Genomic DNA, 19327 nt, shown 5'->3' with positions numbered 1-19327 from the left:
TAAGGATGATTCCTTCTAATACTTCACATGAAACATTTGTAGCAATACTCAGCAGTGCCTCAGTGAGGACATGCCCCACAGATTTCTGGCCATTTCAACCTTCCAGTCTGACAGTGGGCTAGTGCTAATTACTCTCCGAGTACATTTGTTCTTGGATGACAGACAGAGCACCTGCAAAAATGCGATGTTAACCTGCTATGGACTAGAAACCACCCTATGGAGTTACCACTCCCATAATTAGCCACAGTCTGTCGGGGTGTGAGTAAACACTGGACCACCACCAATCTGCTCTTGGTGGCCAGTTGCTGTCTGCAGCCCTAAAGCAGGGGATTGTGAAGGTGTATTTTCTTCTTCCTCTGTGAAGTTCCTCTGTGAACTTGCGTAGAAGGAATTAGATGCAGACTTTCAACTTGGTAGCATGCAAATTACTACCATGTTTACTTCAATAATAGATTGTACCATGCTACAATCAATACAACAGACCACATTTGATAGACCTTCAAATAATACTCCAAAAATCATGTCTTTGTATGATGAGTAGTAAATGTATTTAAGCCACCCTTAACAAACACAAATTCCAAAAACAGAGATAAACTGAGTTGAGTAGTTTTATTACAAAATCTTAAACTAAGACTTATAAAGTAAAATTGTCTGGCTTTCAGCTCAATCAAAAACTTACAAGTTAGGCCAGTCCAAAGAACCTGCAGAGATTTTGTAACCTTTCTCAGTGAGCCAGGCCACATTTCAGGACAATTTGATTTTGCGTTGGCAATTCATTGATTTCGGGTAGATACTAAACAAAAACAAGCACACACACCATAAATCAAAGCACACACCATTGGCACCATGGTCTGAAAGACTGCCAAGCAATGTGTTGCTGTTGAGCTTGGTTTTATTATTACTTGTATGCAAAACCCAAAGGGAGTGAAAACAAGTTCTCTTGCAGACACAAATACCCTTCACAAACCAAACCTATTGTTCCTCATGTTGCTTAAGTCGTAAGCAGAAAACCAGAATGAAGTGAAAAACCAGAATGAAATGGAAAACTAGAATGAAAAGAACCAGGAAGATAAAGACAAGGCAAGATAGTAGGAAAATACAAATGCCTCATTTCAAAATGCATTCTGAAATGGATGCTCTAAGACAAGTGGCACTGCAAGCAGAGAGGGTGGTGCTATTTATGATTAATACATAAAAGTAACATATTTAGCATTAACTGTGCTATTTTAAAATAGAATGTAAGCAACTTAAACTTCTATCCAACTTCTTAAGTATTCAGGCTGAAATTTTCCACTCAGGATGTTTGTCTCAAGCTGTTTCAGTGAAAATGGCTTTTATTTCAAAAAACAAGATGAGGAAAAACATATGTTCCATGCATACTTATTTGTTTTTTGCAACTGTAGCATCTCTGAGCTTTGCAGAAGGAACTTTCAATCTGCAAATCACATTTATAACAAAGGTGGAAAAATAGGCCCCAAACACATGCAAGTTGTGGAACTTGTGTAACTGAGGCAGAACCAGAACTTGCGCAGGGTTAAGAGGCATAATGGAGATTGCCAGTGCAATTCTCTGAAGACCCCACCTGCATGAAGCTTGCTCTAGCAGAATACGATTTCAACTCGCGATTATGTCAAAACACGTACAGAAGGGGGAACAAAGCTTAATTTTGGCAGGACATGGCTTTGCAATTTCAGTAATATCCTTTCAGTACTGTTTCCCTCTGTGCATAGTACAAAGCTGCACAAACTTTGCAGATGAAGGTAGTGGACGGCATTACAGATTGCTCTAGTTTTTCAGCAAGTGATACAATACGTAGCAATCAAACTTCTGTATTTTCCCTAAATACAGGGACATGTCTGTATGGCCAATGAACAAACTAGCTTGAGCCCCAGCAGTCTAGCCAGGACACCACGGATCTCAGAAAGGAGTATTTAACTCTGATTAGTAAATTAGCAGGGATCTCTGCTCTACAAAACTAGACTGCCACCAATGCCCTCTGAAGCTGCTGTGCAGAGTACACAAATCCTCCACGTCTTTCCGTGTGATCAAGAAAGGTTCCCTGGCTGTAGGTCCCGTGAACAATAGCTTACCAAGCCTTCTTAAAAAATGGGGGTCGTCAGTTACAGTAAGTGGGAAGCGTCAGGAAAAGACCGTTTCTGAGGGGTAAATATCCCTTAGCTACTTGACCCTGAGATAAGGCAAGCAGTCAACAGCTTTTCTGTCCTCTGCATCCGAAGTGCAACTTCCTCTTCGGGGCAGCACTTCTGTCACACACAGACACAAACTGAGCTAACAGGTAAGAGAGCACGGAAGCAGTCTTCCTGCTCCCTGACGGACTTGAATATTCAGGCACCAGCGGATTTGAGTAGAGAAACAGACAGACGAACAGATAGGATTGCTACATACTGCCCCTAGAAATCAAAACAAAACAAAGTCACTGCACAGCTTGGCCCTCATGTCTTGCAGCTGTAACTCTAGACACAGAATCCCTGCTGCATAACAGCAGAGGAAAAGAACAAGGAAAAGAAAGAAACATTCAGCATTTGAGGGGGAAAAAAAAAAGAGACATAAGTCTATTTTTAAATCATCTGTACATGTCTGGTTGTCCAGTTAGTGTTATGTTCCTTTCTGTGAAAGGACAGTGACATAAGGGACAGGCCACCATCCAGAGCTGCTGACAATCCAAGTAACAGTCTGCATTGCTCTGCCTCTTCTCTCCGGTATTTGTGTGGAATTTCACATCATTTTTGTTTCCTTTAACCCTGACTCACACTCCTCTATTCTGAGACACGTCTCTCCTTCCCTCTCCAGAAAGCAGTTTTGAAAGCCGTTTTGTTCCCAACAGAAATTTCATATATTTTAAATGGCTGTTCACTTAACTCCTAAACTTGTAAGCACATACAGAGGTAGTTCCATGTATTTAACCAGTCCCCACCAACTTCATGGGCTTTATCTACATAAAGATGACTTTTTTTCATGACAAGGCTCTGCAGTCCTTTCATAAATTATCAGGTTCTTCAATAAATCAAGCTTAAAAGCCCACTAAACAGTACTCAGAAGTTAAAAGGATCTTGAGAACCTGTTTCTTTGTTATGAATATCCACATCTGCTTCTGATTTTACCATCAAATGAAACTGAGCACCAGCCATAACTCAAAATAAGGTGCTGAATGACCTGTTCAATTGAGAACACAGCCCCTTTGGTCACTACTATAAATTAATAATAAGGGATAAGTACAAGCAAAACACAACAATTAATGCTCTTGTTAATTGCAAAAGAAATGCATGGGGCCACTAGAAACACCTCGTCTTTGACCATTTTAGTACCGATTTTCTTGTCTACACGTCTTTCACAGGAGTGATAGATCAGTCAGTTTCAGTAATCCTTCCAGATCTTAAATAAAACATTCTTTTCACATTAGCAAAAAGTTATTACCATCTGTATTGTATTCAGTCTCTGTTTAGTGTGTACAAATATCTGGCAGACTCGCCATTTTCTTTGTGCCAATAACAGTCTTTAGAATTAAAAAATGAAGTCTTGTGCAATAAAAAGTTCTTGTACAAAATCCTCCTCTAGAAATTCACTACTGTAAGGCAAAAAGAAATCCTATCAGTACAGTCACAAAAACAGCTAAACCTCTAACTTCTGTGGTTTTAATATTAATACAGAGTTTGTAATACAAAATTAGGGGATGAGTAGAGTCCAAGACCAAAGACTTCTTCAGCCATTTGACAGCCACAGCAATGATGTCATTAAAGGTTCTTTGTTACTGCCTCGATTATGTGTTCTGCATCTAATCCGTAAACATTTGATCTTGGGCCTCATCTCTGTCCTTACTCAGTGTTTTGCTTTTACAGAAGGTTTTGGTCATACAGAATTGGCTATTAATATATCTGTCTAAAGGGAAACAAACTGAAATGGGTTAATCTGTCTTGCTTTACAAACTAAGCCTTAGCCATTTTACGAACTGAGCCATTCAGCTCTGCTATACCAGTAGACCACTTACACTGAATTTGTTTTCACCCTAGGAATTACATAAAATCTACACACTATGGGATGAGCTCTGAATACAACAAAACGATTCTTCTTCCCAGAGGATGACTTATTCACTATAAAAGAAATAATTGCCATTTTATAATATTACAGAATTAATATAACTATATATAATACATTATTTAATACACTTAACTGTAATACTTTAACACTTAACTTTAGCACACTATTAAACTTATATTAAAATGAATAAAATACACTTTATTACAAAAAACACTGCATAGATTTGATCTATATATTCAGCAGAATATTAAAACAGGATGTCTTAATTTCTCATGGATGGCTTCAGAAGCGGATCTGCATGTCATTCACGAAGGGACATGGCTATGCTAAATCCTTTTGTGAAGCTCACCCTTTGTTTCAAGGTTCCTTTGCTTTCATCCTTCCTGCAGGTAAAAGTCCAAATCTGGAAATTTTATGTAAATAAATATTCTGGAAAGAAAAAAAAAAGATCAGTACTGGGATCAACCACAGCTTTTGGTGGAGTTGAGGCATCTTATCACTGAATCCTGAGGAATCCTATGGAAGTTGGTCATCTCGCAAAGCTGGGGGGTGACAAATACTGTTCCCCTTAATCATCATACAAATGTTATTCCTCTACATAAAAGAGCTGGCTATACCTCCTCAGTCCCCTCTCTAAAACAGCAAAGGTCTGATTTCACCACCACATTTTCTTTTGGTTGCTGAACACTGCTACTTTCACTGCTCCACTGAAATAAATCTTATCGCCTCTTTAGGTTTCGTTGCCCTGTTCAGGAGAGGAACTAAAAGATATTCCACAGTTAGAGGTTTTGGTTTCCAATTGTTACGTTTCACCACTTTCTTCTGCACTGCTACACAAGCTCTAAAGAATTAGCTATTACCTATATAGAAGAAATTAACTAATATAAAAGCTTTCCTTGAATATTTCCCTCGCAGGAACTGCACTCATAATTCAAGGAAAAGACATATCTATGGGATTAATCTGTATATTTAAATAGTGCTACGTGTAATAGGCTGTTGAAGATAACGACTGAAAATAAATTTAAAAAAACAGGAAAAAAAAGGTTATTTAAAATACAGTGATGTCATGCTGGTCTACTCCTGTATTTCAATGACTTTCACTTGAGTTAAATAATGTATTAGCTCTACCAACTATTTTCTCATGGTTAATTTATGCAACAATGGGTGGGTCATCAAAATCACGTCCTTAATCTATGCATGTAACTTTCCATCTTTCCTATCCTTCTCATCCCCTCTATCTTCAACCTTCATCTTTTCTTTCCACAGTGTCACCCTCCCTGCAGGTAGTCATCTTCCACTTGTCTTTTATCCTTTTCAAACTTACATGTGGTTTTTGCATAATTGAGAAAGAACTTTCCAGCCTCTTGTCAGTTACAAAGTGCAAGAATCCTACTATATTATTTTTTTGCTTAGCCACAACACTTACCTTCCAAGCATCCTAAGTAACTGGCAGGTATGACCTGCATAAGTTTGACAACGGAGTCAGACATCTTCACTCCATGGATCAAAGCACACAGGTAAAAAAGCCAGGCACACTCATGGCCAGGAAATGTAGGGACATGTCATCTGAGGAAAGACTGACAGATCTAGTATTGTTCAGCCTGGAGAAAAGAAGGCTTGAGGTCCACTTATCCATGTATGTAAAAACTTAATAAGGCGGGGAGTAGACACGATAGATCCAGACTCTTCTAACTGGTAGCATGAGGCAAGAGGCACAAACAGAAATACAGGAAATTCCACTTAAGCAGAGGAAACAACATTTTTACTAACAGGGTGATCAACCATTGAAACAGGTTTGCCAGAAAGGTTGTGGGATCTCCATCCCTGGAGATATTCAAAACCCAACCGGACACAGTCCTGAGCAACGTGATCATGTAGACCCCACTTTGAGCAGGGGAGTTGGACTAGATGGTCTCCAGAGGTCCCCTCCAACCACAACAATTCAGTGATTCTGTGGTTTTGTGAAATGGGATGAACTTATTTGACTTCCAGTTCTCAGCATTTATTATTAACCTGGCCTTTTTCCCTTTTTCTACAACATGGATTCTGCCTGTAATGCCTGTGTTACATTTTCAACTCTTTAAGTACTGTTGCACAGTTAAAAAGTGCCATTTCGTGCTTTTTATACAGTCTGAAAAATGAGTAAACCATTCTTACCTCAGAGAGCAAAGCTATGCACTCCAAGTCTAAAACAATCATCTTCACACTGCATAAAGACCGTTTCTTTCTCCCACTATCCAAAAAAAAAAAACCCCAAAAACCCAAACCCAAAACCACCACTGCCTTTGCAGTGACAGGAGCTACTACACAAAATTTTGACCTACACAGTTGTTTCACACAAATGCTAGGACTGTTGGATCTAGTGACTTGAAATTGGGTGGCTTGCAGTTTTGAGCTCTGAATTAGAATGAACAGAATGCACCTAGTTTCCAGGAAACAACATACATATCCTTCATCTTTTATCATTCTGAGGGGTTCTAAATGGGACATTAAAAGACAAGGCACATTATGTACATACCCATTTCCTCAGCTCTTGGTGCTGTACAACCTTTTAACAACACATTTATCAGGACTTCAAAAAGTTGCTGGAGGCCTTACATGCTGCTATGCTGTGTGCTATATTCAAAATATCATCTTACAGATCTCAGTTTAATTTGAAAAATGAAAAATCCTAGTCTTCTTTGTGTTTTCCATCATTAATATAACCAAGATGTTACTTGATTTCTCTAGTACTGCTCTGGTCTTTTGCTAGTAATAAAAAAGGGACTCAAAAATATTTTACTGAATACATAATTAATCCTCATGTTATTTTCAGACCAAGCATTCACACCACTATTGACTAGTGCATCTGCCAAATATTTGTTTCTTTTGTGTTTGTTTTAAACATTCATTACTTTAAAAAAGCAGGAAAAAAAGCTAAACAGAATAATTAATTCCAAAAGGACAAACACAATTCATGACCTGGCCCATCTACTGCCAGCTGCACTGCCCAATTATCTTCTGAATATCTTCTTTTGCTCCAGGGCTGCCAGAATTGAGCAACATGAACACACAGTTATCACTGATAAGAGCTGTCCCAGCCCAACTGCGTGTGGGGGAGTGTTTGGGAGAGAAATAAGACAGACAATTGGACTCCCTGCTTCACTGTTTATACTACATATGCTCAGCATAGCACCACAGCTCTGGATGCTACAGCTTTTTACAGGCTGCCTGTCAGATTCAAGGAGGTTCTTCACCTTCCTGGCTGACGTTACCAGAGAGACCCTGAACCAGAGGAAACATCATACTTTTATCAGGAGCTTTTGTTTTGAATTGTGTTAACATCACAGAGAAGTAGGTAGTTCAAAGATTTGAACAGGGTCCTGGTCACCTGAAGAGCCTACCTGTTGCTAAAGGTGATAGTGCTTTTAATTTCTGCACCTAGGACAGTCAGAAAATTCTGAGCACCACAAACATTCTGCCCCACCTGCAAAACCTAACTTTCAAATTCCAGTAACAAGTGGAACTGTAGGACAAAGGCTAAAAATGTGTCACAGAACATGCAAAATATATTACATACAGAATATTAATGCTGAGGTTCGTGTCAGGAAATACTGCTAAATATGATGTATTTTGCTGGAAAGGCCTCTTGTAAGTCTAGGAAATGAATTAAAAAGAAACCAACTTCTTTTGTCCTGACTTCTTCAAAATTTTAATGCCTGGAATTCATTTCCTACTCTCGGAACAAATGGCTCAGCAGCTTTTCTGGTTTGTCTTTGTATCTCTGGAGCAAAGCACATGGTAAGACTGATTTCTCTGTGAAGGTGCTAATTCTAAAGGATCAGGGATCAGAAGGTACTTACTGTCAGACCCCTCTAGCAAAGGCTCTGAGACAAGAGGACAAAAAATGGTTTTCTCAGGAAAAGTACTCTCTATTCCTGAAACATTTACAAAAACATCATCCAGATACCATAGTGATGAAAGGTTTCATTCATTGTGCTGTTGTATCAGTGAGATTTGTGTTAATTCCTGCAGCAATGTCTCATGTTCCTCACCCTTCCTCTGCCTCTGTACATTACACTGGGAAACGGCTAAAGTCTTTGTGGTACTATGCTGTAAATAAAGAGTGTGCCTTCGAAGGGAGGCCTGTCTTGGCAGATACGCAACACAGTGGACGCTGGCACACCTCTCTCTCTTTGCATCCCCAAACCTCCTCTCCTCCTTACTTCACATGTGGCTGGTTGACAGAACACAGGTCAGAGAGGCTGCTGCACACTGTGCAGTGCAGATGCTTCGAGGCAGGAACATGATATGAGCTCTCAGAGCTAGAAGTTATGAAGATGTCAGATGTGCTCTGACCATATGACCTTGTAAGGCTTAGGATTAGACCAGCTTCTTGCAGCCCAAGGAAATGGACCGAGAAAGGTACATGATGGCAAGACAAGGAACAACTACCCAGTAATATGAGTTTCCTTGCTGGTAGTGCCCAACTCAGCAATGCGAGACACAGAACATCCTTCTTTGTGCCAAAAGGAGTACGTTCTCCTATGGTTGTCCTCTTTTTTCCAGAAAGTTATAGTTCTTTGCCTTTGTCTTTTTATGCTTAGCACATAACAACAACTCGAGAACATCAGCAAGGCTAGCATACATTAATGCTGGTGGAATGGATCAAAATCACAGAATCACAGAATCGTGTAAGTTGGAAAAGACCTTTAAGATCATCGAGTCCAACTGTAAACCTAACACTACCAAGACCACCACTACACCATGTCCCTAAGCACCTCATCCAAACGTCTTTTAAATGCTTCCAGGGATGGCGACTCAACCACTTCACTGGGCAGCCTGTTCCAGTGCTTGATAACCCTTTCCATGAAGTAAAATTTCCTAATATCCGTTTAAACCTCCCCTGGTGCAACCTGAGGCCATTTCCTCTCGTCCTATCACTTGTTACCTGGGAGAAGGGACCGACCCCCACCTCTCTACAACCTCCTTTCAGCTCTTTGTAGAGAGCGCTAAGGTCTCCCCTCAGCCTCCTTTTCTCCAGGCTAAACAACTCCAGTTCCCCCAGCTGCTCCTCATCAGACTTGTGCTCCAGACCCTTCACCAGCTTCGTTGCCCTTCTCTGGACACGCTCCAGCCCCTCAATGTCTCTCTTGTAGTGGGGGGCCCAAAACTGAACACAGTATTCGAGGTGCGGCCTCACTCGTGCTGAGTACAAGGGCAGGATCACTTCCCTAGTCCTGCTGGCCACACTATTTGCTCATATTCAGCTGGCTGTCAACCAACACCCCCAGGTCCTTCTCTGCTGGGCAGCTTTCCAGCCACTCTTCCCCAAGCCTGTAGCGTTGCATGGGGTTGCTGTGGCCCAAGTGCAGGACCTTCCACTTGGCCTTGTTGAACCTCATACAATTGGCCCCAGCCCATCGATCCAGCCTGTCCAGGTCCCTCTGGGGAGCTTTCCTACCCTCAAGCAGATCAACACTCCCACACAACTTGGTGTCATCTGCAAACTCACTGAGGGTGCACTCAATCCCTTCGTCCAGATCATTGATAAAGATATTAAACAGGACTGGCCCCAACACAGAGCCCTGGGGAACACCACTTGTGACCGGCCGCCAACTGGAGTTAACTCTGTTCACCACCACTCTTTGGGCCCGGCCATCCAGCCATTTCTTTACCCAGCAAAGAGTACACCCATCCAAGCCAAGCCATGAGCAGCCAGTTTCTCCAGGAGAATGCTGTGGGAAACCATGTCAAAGGCTTTACTGAAGTCTAGATAGACAACATCCACAGCCTTTCCCTCATCCACTAGGCGGGTCACTTTGTCATAGAAGGAGATCAGGTTGGTCAAGCAGGACCTGCCTTTCCTAAACCCATGCTGGCTGGGCTTGATCCCTTGGTTATCCTCTACATGCCGTGTGATGGCACTCAAGATGATCTGCTCCATCAGCTTCCCTGGTACCAAGGTCAGGCTGACAGGCCTGTAGTTCCCCAGGTCCTCCTTCCGGCCCTTCTTGTAGACGGGTGTCACATTTGCTAATCTCCAGTCAGCTGGGACCTCCCCAGTTAGCCAGGACTGCTGGTAAATGATGGAAAGGGGCTTGGTGAGCACTTCTGCCAGTTCCTTCAGTACTCTCGGGTGGACCCCATCTGGCCCCATAGACTTGTGAATGTCTAAGTGGTGTAGCAGGTCACTAACCATTTCCCCCTGGATTATGGGGGCTCCATTCTGGTCCCCGTCCCTGTCTTCTGACTCAGGGGGCTGGGTACCCAGAGAACAACTGGTCTTACTATTAAAGACTGAGGCAAAGAAGGCATTATGTACCTCAGCCTTTTCCTCATTCTTGGTCACTGTGTTCCCTCCCCCATCTAATAAAGGCTGGAGATTCTCCTTAGCTCCCCTTTTGCTGCTAATACATTTGAAGAAGTATTTTTTGTTGTCTTTTACGGCAGTAGCCAAATTGAGCTCTAGCTCAGCTTTGGCCCTTCTAATTTTCTCCCTGCACAACCTCGCTACACCTTTGTACTCTTCTTGACTTGCCTGCTCCTTCTTCCAAAGGATGTAAAAGTGGTCGTAAAATGAAAGAGTCTTTCATACATATGAAAAGCAGACTTCAGCTGACTAATTTCCAAAACTTCAGTAAAATCCATGCCATTACTAAAATACACTGGCCATTTGCACAGTTCCTTGGGATGTCTCTTAAACACTGTAATACTCTCTCTGCCTCTGAAAGGCACACGCAGCATCTCCTATCCAAAGCAGATGGGAAAGTCAGCAAATGTCAGCTCATCACTATATCATTCAACTATATCCTACACAGCATCACCAACAGGTACTTTTTACAGGTGGAAGTCATAAAGCACTCTATGCAGTTACAGGAGGGATCAAATTATACCCATAATGATAATTTCAGCCTTAAAACTTCATGAAGGACATTCAGAAACCAGTCAACTGGAAACTAATAAAACCTGATGCACTTTCCACAGAACTTCAAGATTTTCATGGAGACCATGATTTAGATTAAATTTAGCATGTCTTCAAAGTTCTTCCTTGTGCTGTCTAGAACCACAACCACCTTTGAATACCGCTGGTCAAACTCACAGTAGTGCAACAAGCAATAAACAATATGCCATAATGAGAATCTCAAAAATTAAAGAACAAAAAGAGAACTGTAACTTGAAGTTCTTTTGTGGGCTGATTTGCCATTTGCAGAGCCACCAACTTACATGAGCAAACTACTTGGCCAGGAGTTGTGCAAAAGTATAAGCATAGATCGTAACTTGAATGCCTTTGAGCCAGGTTTTAGTAAGCCATAAACTTTGCATGAAAATATTGTAAACCATTCCATCTGATAACAACTCTTTTTATACAACATTTTGCATTGCTGCTACTTATCCCTAGTACTAGTATGAACATATTGTTGGAGTATATTCAAAGGTATAAAAACTGTGGTTTGGGAGGGCGCACAGTCCAAAGTGTTAAACAGAACTGACAAGTGACTTTTTCAAGCCATGAAAAACAATTCTTTAAGAATACTCACTAGTATTTTTTGCCTTTTTTTGGTCATAACTACCAAGTGTATCACTTCTAGGGATACTGGGGAAGGAAGAACATGGAGAATAAGGGAGAGGAAGCAGGTGTTTAATTCAGGGTCTAGAGTCAGGCAGTGTACCTATGCATCTGCAGCTTCCTACATAATGGAGAGGGAAACACTGGAACAATGGGCTTCAGCACACCTAACGCAGAACTGCCATACAGAGGCACTGCACATGGGGATGACCCTACCAGTAGTCTCTACTGGGATAGAGACTCCTAGGATGAGGCATTTCAGCCTGTGCCTGAAGCCAGGCTGTCTCTCTTCTGCACCTCATTGATGAACTCATCAGACGCCTCGCTGAACTGATGAGGCAAAAGTGTATGTAGCAGTATGCTTTCAGTGCTTCTTGTAAGGTATATATTTTAGCATTTTAAAAACAAATTACACTTAAGTTAAAGGGAAGATAATAAATGGCTAATCTGCTAAATACCAGACTTCCAAATCACACACTTCTGCTTAGACCAAAACACAGGACACAATTTCGAGCACAAACAGACCAATTTCCAAAGAATAGGTTTTCAACTGAAGAAAATCTTAACCCTGCTCAGCCCCATATATGATGCTAAACAGAGCACTTTTTGCCTGTCCTGGCTAAAAACCCAGAGAAAAAATGAACTACTTAATAACTTCTTAAGGTAGCCCCATTTCAAGCTAGGTCTAAAGACAATGAACAGTGTGCAGATGTGTATCTTGCCTCTGATCTTGCTGTATTAATCTTGTGAGCAAATGCTATGCAAGACTGCAGTATGCAGGACAAGTACTTTTCACAAACACTACACTGATTAAAAGTGGTGATTTAGAACTGACACTAATGACGCCTGACAGGAACTCCACTCTCAATTTGCTCAGTACTTGCTAACTACCAGCTCTGCAATTTCAAAGGTGACCACAGAGGTAAACCAGGTTGAATTCAGTTTTTTTTCACTGTAATCTTTAATACAGACTCCAAGGCCATATCAGAACTTAGAGAGGCCCACTGCTGTCAACTAGTCAGCTAGCTCTAACTGACCTAAGCCATCATCAGATATTTAGAGCACAATGCCAGAGATAGGCTAGAATCTGCTGCTCTCTCATTATTAGCTGCTGATTTTGCAGAAGTCATAGGAATAAAAATCCATAAACACATTCTTGATGAACAGACAACATACATGACTCTAAATGCTCATCTTCTCAGTGAGAGGATACTACTTTTTTCAAATAAAAAAATTTAAACCACTTACATGGTAAGACAATATATTCAATCTCCTTTGGTTCAACTATTTTTTTGTTTTAATTTCAAAATGAGATTCTGAATCCGAAAATGCATTGAAATTAAAAGCCAATTATCCTGGCAATGCTGCATCTTGTACTTTCGTGCTTTTGACATACAGAAGAAACAAAGCCACCATTACTTACTTAAACAAGCATTAAATAAGCATTAGGACTGTTTATCCTAAATTGATATGTGCTTACATTCTTTTGAGGGTCAGTTTTTTCATGTTTGTTAATTGGACAACAACAGAACACTGAATTTGACATGCTGGCTGGCCATTTGTCATGCTCCCTCAAGAGCAGGTTAGATACAAAAGCCAGATTTTAAAGACCAGATATTCAGAAAATGTGTCACCTGATTCAGTAGGTGCTGTGACAGATCTTCCACTTACATACACCACTGACTTCAATGGAGCAAAGATGAATTACAAAAGCAAAAAGCCCAGCTTTTTAATGCAACAATTATTACAATAACACAGAGCAACTCCCAAAGCCTCCCTCAGCTACTGCTTTGCCAAGTCATTTAGAACAGTTGACTTGTCTGTTTAAGGCTGGCTGTGTGCTACCACTGACTTCAGCTCAAGAGCAGTGCGCACCTACAACTTCCAAGTTCAGTTTTGAAGAGAAATACTTCCCATTTTACTTCCATTGGAAGACAGAAACAAGCCTGTCTTCTTAGAAGCAGCTATATTATTTTGTCAAGAGGCTGCCACATGGAGTAGTTTAAATAATTTGTATTTTCATCTTTTTTAGCCCACAACAATCAGTGCAGCTTCAGGATGTTTAAACTGTCCATCGGTAAAGATGGCACATCAATGCTCGCACATAGGTAACTGTGACTTGGGTCCTAAAACAAGAACACACCATTAAACTTCCACCACTATACGACGATCCCTCGTTTCTATTTCACAATGTATCTGGCCACAAATGCACATCCGTCCCACGAGGTGCAATGGGTGCTGTTAGCAGTGGTTATCTCTCAGGATCAGAAGCTCCAATACAGGTGCCTACAGCTGGGAAATTCAGCACTTCACAGTACTGAGCTCTTTGGGCTTTAGATGTATTCCTTAATCATCAGCAGCAATGCTTGCTCAAACCTGTTTGTACTTTCTGCAGTTCTGCTTCAGTTCTTCCTCACTGTCACAACAGCTCTGCAGCTTTCCATAATGCAGTAAGCATTATGGAAAGTAATGCTTAACATAAACTGCATGTAGTTTGTGCTGTCCTACCAACTCACTATGTGAAAAGCTAAAGCCAAAGAGTTTTGAATGAGTGCGCTTAGTTTCTTCCCCTTTCCTAGACTGTTTACATGTGCTTTAAAAGAAAGACTGCTGAACGTGACCACTTGCTAGCTCAAGTGTGGCATGAAATCCCAAACAGGGTCGAAAAACCCAACACTGATAGCAGTTCAGCCTTCCTCATCAGGGTGCTGTCCCTTGCTGCTGTCTCTTGTGGTACATCCTTCATATTTCTGTGTACCTCACAGAATTTATCTTTAATCTGCCACGTAGGAATGTCAAAGCGTGGTCCACGTGGCAAAGGTAAGCATGGACAGCTTTGACAAAGCACAGAAACTCCACAATAAACCTCTCTGGGAAGCACCTTTGGAGAGGATGCAAAACTGCAGTGCCAAGGAGAACTCCCTTATTTTTTCAGAGAAGATGGACATTACACGGATGTGCAGCAGCTTGTCAAACTAAGTAGCTCTGCTTTTAGGATTATGTTAAATGAACGGTTTTGCTGCCACAGGTTCTGAGACAGTAATTGCTAAGTAAATCTTGCTCCTGTTCACTGACGTTCCCAGGTCAGCCACTGACCGGCCTGATGACCTTGCAGAATTCACTTATCTCTTTGCCTCCGTAGTTTCCGTACAACTGTCACAGACTTGAATTAATCACTTTGAGACCTACCAATGAAGAGTGCTGCACGACGACTTAAGTGCTGGGATTATTCTAACAATGCACTTCCCTTTCCTTCATTTTCTGTTACTACAACACATAACTGATACTATTTCGGGGAGTTTGTCATGCTTTGCAGACACTTTTGGTTTTGGGAAAAAAGCAGAGAATTCTGGTTAGAAGCAGAAGAAATCCCACATTAAAGTGTAAGAAGAAAAAAGAGATGTTTTAGAAAAGTGAAAGAAGAAACAATTATGGTTGTACCAAAAGACAGTTAAAAACAAAGGACAACAGTGTAAGAGTCCAGAGGAAACAACAATTTTGTTATACTTCAGATATTTCCCTACATTTATTCCAACAGTAGTATTTTAAACTTAGAACAGTCATTTTCTGAAGAGTCCCTAGAAAGGAGAGTATTCCCTGAAGCTATAATTTGTCTCACATGAAGAAGACGTAGTGAACAAAACCACAGTACAGTATCTTTAACCAAGAGCCAGCAAGCAGCCCGAAATTTAACCTTGTCATTCTATCGCAATTCTCCCTGCCACCACGCAAATATTTTTCTTCCCACATTCTGATGAGACCACAGTGTAAAATGATGCTGTTGTAGCCACAAGGTTTAGCTGGGCTTATAAAACTAAATTGTAGGTTTCTGAAGGGAATTTTTGTTTATTCCATTTCAAAGATATGATTAGTCAAGACTCCATATCAAGAAAACAGACGGTATTTCTTAAGCTTATGTTTTGTTTGTAATGGTTATTTTTAACTCGTATGATGAGCTTTTTCACACAGCAACCCTGGGATGGATCTATATTGAAACCTTACTTCACAGTGGAAGATCTAACACAGGCATGTGTTTTCCTAAAGCAGGTTTTCCATGTGCAACTCTGAGCACATTAGACAATTGTCTTGCTTTCTCCTGCCAAATGTGAAGAGGAGAATAATCTTGGCCAATTTCACATGCCCAGCACTGATGCACCTCTTGCAGTCTCACTCATCAACTCCAAATGAGAGCACGTAAGATGTTTCAAGAGAAGTATACCCAATGCTCAGCTACAGGACACTACCAGAAATTAGACATAAAAAGAACAGAAAACTAGACTTGCTTTGGGAACGCTACTGCCCACAGAGGCCAAATGGCAAGGAGCAGCCCAGTCTAGCCCTGTAAAAAAGCTTTCAGAGTAGACTGGTTGCCCAGGAGCCATCTCCTGGGAAAGCTCCCCTGCATGCTCAAGTGCCAACAGATGCCCAGGAGCTGCCTAGACCAAATTTGTGCCATGGACTGTATAACAACTTAACACCACAGATGATCATGTTCCAGTGTCTGGAAACGTTCCTGGACATGCTTCTATTTATTGGTATAGCACACACAGCTTAAGGGCACCTTTGTCAGTCATCGGCAATTAAAATAGTCACCTGGCGACAGTATGTAGATATCTCTGACTGCTGACAGCTATCGGGCACCCAAATCCCGCTGCCAAGAAACAAGGCAGACGTTTCAGATGCCAGACTTGACTCATATATATCACTTCTGAAATCGGGACATTGGCTCCATGCTCCTTCAAAGAGTGAATTTCACACATTTGTTTGCAAGGGCAGCAGAAAACATGGGAGCCGCAGGCACACACAGCACGGGAAGATGGTAACTAGTTGCCCTGACCAGACTATTCTGTGTCCCACACCACACCGTTCCACATCCCACCATACAGCCCTACACTCCTTGACACTGAACACCCTTGCACGGCACGCAGAACCACACTCCCACACCACACGCTGCACAGCACACCGCACACCGAGCCATCACGCCTCACCACCCCACGCACTACTGCGCCACACGCCTCGCCGCGCCTCCCCTCACTGCCGAGAGCTTGCCACAGCGCACCCCGCGCCTCACCGCACCGCACCTCACCACCACACGCACCTCACGGCACCACCGCGCCCCTCACCACACACCTCACCTCACCACACACCTCACGGCACCACCACACGCCTCACCTCACAGCCACACGCACACGGCACCCCTCACCACACACCCCACGGAACCACTACATCTCTCACCGCACACCCCACCACGCACCTCACGGAAGCACCACACCCCTCACCACGCACCTCACGGAACCACTACATCTCTCACCGCACACCCCACCACGCACCTCACGGCGCTGCCGCTCCCCTCACCACACACCCCACCACGCACCTCACGGCGCTACCGCTCCCCTCACCACACACCCCACCGCACCCCTCACCGCACCTCACGGCCGGGCACCCCAGCCCACCGCACAGCACGGCGCCATCCCCCGTCCTCCCGCCCGCGGCGCCGGGCTCACCGCCGCCTGCTGGAAGGCGCCCTTGGTGTAGGTGCCGCCGCCGCGGTAGGCGATGGCGGGGATCTCGCGTCCCAGCAGGGCGCACTTGTGCTGCTGCGGCCGCCGCCGCGAGATGTAGTCCACGCGTGGCACCACGTTGCTGCGCGAGGAGAAGGTGACGATGGCGACGCGCGTGGCCGCGGGCACCACGGGGAAGTCGGAGAGCAGCTTCTTGACGAAGCGCAGCTCGCTGAGGAAGTTGGCCGGCCCCACGCTCGACGACTCGTCCACCAGGAAGACCAGCTCCAGCCGACCGCTGCGCGCCCGCAGCCGCCGCACCTGGCGCTTGAAGGCGCGGCCCAGCTTCTCCACTTTGCTCTCCGTCGTGTCGGGCAGCGCCGGCGCCGCCAGGGCGGGCGAGGCGAAGGTGGGGGCGCGGGAGAGGGCGCCCGGCGGGACGCCCGCCCGGCCCTGCGGCGCCGACAGCGACAACGACAGCGACAGCGACAGCCCCCCCCAACACCAGAGAGCCACCAGGGGCCACATCGCGGGGCGGCGGGCGCGGGGAGACTCCGGCAGCCGCGGGAGGAGAGCGGCTGGTCGCCCCCTGACGCCCCACCTCCTCTCTCCTCGGAGGGGCCGCCTGCCTCCCTGCCTGCCTGCCTGCCTCCCCGCCGGCCCCCGCAGGTATCCGCGCCCTTTAATCCCCCCGCGGGCCTCCCCCGCGGCTGAGGCGCTGCCCCTCGCACGCCCCCCTCTCGGCTGCTCCCCCCCGGCCCCTCGCCTTTCGGTAACGAGCCCCCTCTCCCCCCCGCTCCCTTCCCGCCTCCCCGCCGCACCCCGCCGCCCCGTCCCGCCCCGATGGGTCCCACACGGCTGGCGGGGGCCAGCCCGGCAGCGGGGGCGGCGGTCACTGGAAACGCGCCGAGCCGAAGCGGCGCGGTGCCGGGCTCCGGAGAGGGGGAAAGGCGGAACACCCCCCCAAAAGCGAGGAGCGCCTTTTCTGCTCCCCCGCCGCGGGAGCTGGAGCTGCTGCTCGCAGGGACAGAGCGAGGGCTTGCACTGACACGTGCTGAATTAATCGTGGTTAATTTAGCCCTTTGTTTTGCAGGGAGGGTGCGCTTGTGGCTGGGGGGGGTTTGACGGGGGTATGCTCTGGTCCTGCTCCTGGCTCTGTCACAGTCTCCGTCTCTTGTTCAAGGGGACACTTCATCCGCCTGTGGACTCAGTTTTCCAACTTTGAAGATGTAGCAATACCTTACTGAAGAGCATCTCACTGACATGATGGCAAGTTGTCTGGATACATGGGGTGAGCGTGCACAAGGGTATGTGCATGAAAGGCAGGGACAGCACCTGCATACGTACATCTACATGTGTATGTAAATATATATATGCATGGATGTACCTACAGTGACAATAATCTTCTGTGCTTGTTATGAAAAATTCCCGGTAGCGGAGTGTGAGATTACAAGCCATTGCTTGGAAGGGTTCCCATGCTGTCTGTGAATCACTTTGGGAGAGAGAAACACTCCCAAAGAGACCTCCTGTCCAAATTCAGAACCCCCTTCCCCCTTCAACCAACCTCTATACAGATTTAATTCTCTAGATTGTTATGAGGCAATAACTTGGGTTCATTTTAGCCACTAGTTTAGTATTAAACAGTTTCTAGCTAATCAACTCCATTTCCAGGAGTAACTCAGTCTCGGAAAAAGTCCCTTGGGATGTATTAGCCATGTAAACCTGTTGATTGCAACTCTTTGCCTTTCATTGGTATTTTTCCTTCCTTTATTCATTTTCTAGTCCTCCTCTCTGCTCTAGTTTACTTTTATTGATATTTCACAGTGCCATGGAATGCGCAGGTACATTTGCAAGTCAAACCCCACACTTACATTTAATGGAATAATTTACTCTTTCTTCACTGAGGTGTCCACTGATGGAAACTTGGTCCAATACTGTCCCTTTGACTTTCCAGCAATACTCAAATTCCATTGCAAATGACAAGAGACTAGGTGACAGAAGATATTATTTAATTAGGGAAATGATGCATTTGATATACGGTTCCAACATGTTTTTACATTTATGTAGTAGTCTAAGCACTTCACAAAAATCTGGTTCTTAGGTATATTTTTGCCACTTAGTGCTTGAAGAAAAGATACCAATCAGACACTCTTACAGAGGCATATATGAAGAGCAGTTTTGGTACTGAAGATGTGCAGCTGATGGGCTGGATCAGTTAAAC

At 44.0% G+C, this 19327-nt stretch overlaps 1 protein-coding gene across 1 annotated transcript in view; it reads right to left on the bottom strand.

Annotated features, from left to right (window-relative positions):
• The window catches only part of SVEP1 (sushi, von Willebrand factor type A, EGF and pentraxin domain containing 1), a 133381-nt gene extending 115631 nt beyond the window's left edge, over nt 1-17750 (bottom strand). Inside the window, exon 1 of the mRNA XM_075526166.1 lies at nt 17110-17750. Within this exon, the coding sequence (XP_075382281.1) occupies nt 17110-17634 (525 nt within the window). The 5' untranslated portion in view covers nt 17635-17750. The remainder of the gene's footprint in view (nt 1-17109) is intronic.
• Nucleotides 17751-19327: the final 1577 nt, after the last annotated feature.

The sequence above is a fragment of the Mycteria americana genome, chromosome Z, assembly GCF_035582795.1.
Source record: "Mycteria americana isolate JAX WOST 10 ecotype Jacksonville Zoo and Gardens chromosome Z, USCA_MyAme_1.0, whole genome shotgun sequence".
Classification (NCBI taxonomy): Eukaryota; Metazoa; Chordata; class Aves; order Ciconiiformes; family Ciconiidae; genus Mycteria; species Mycteria americana.
The sequence above is the reverse complement of the archived record's forward strand: the minus strand, read 5'-3'. Positions and strand labels throughout refer to the sequence as shown.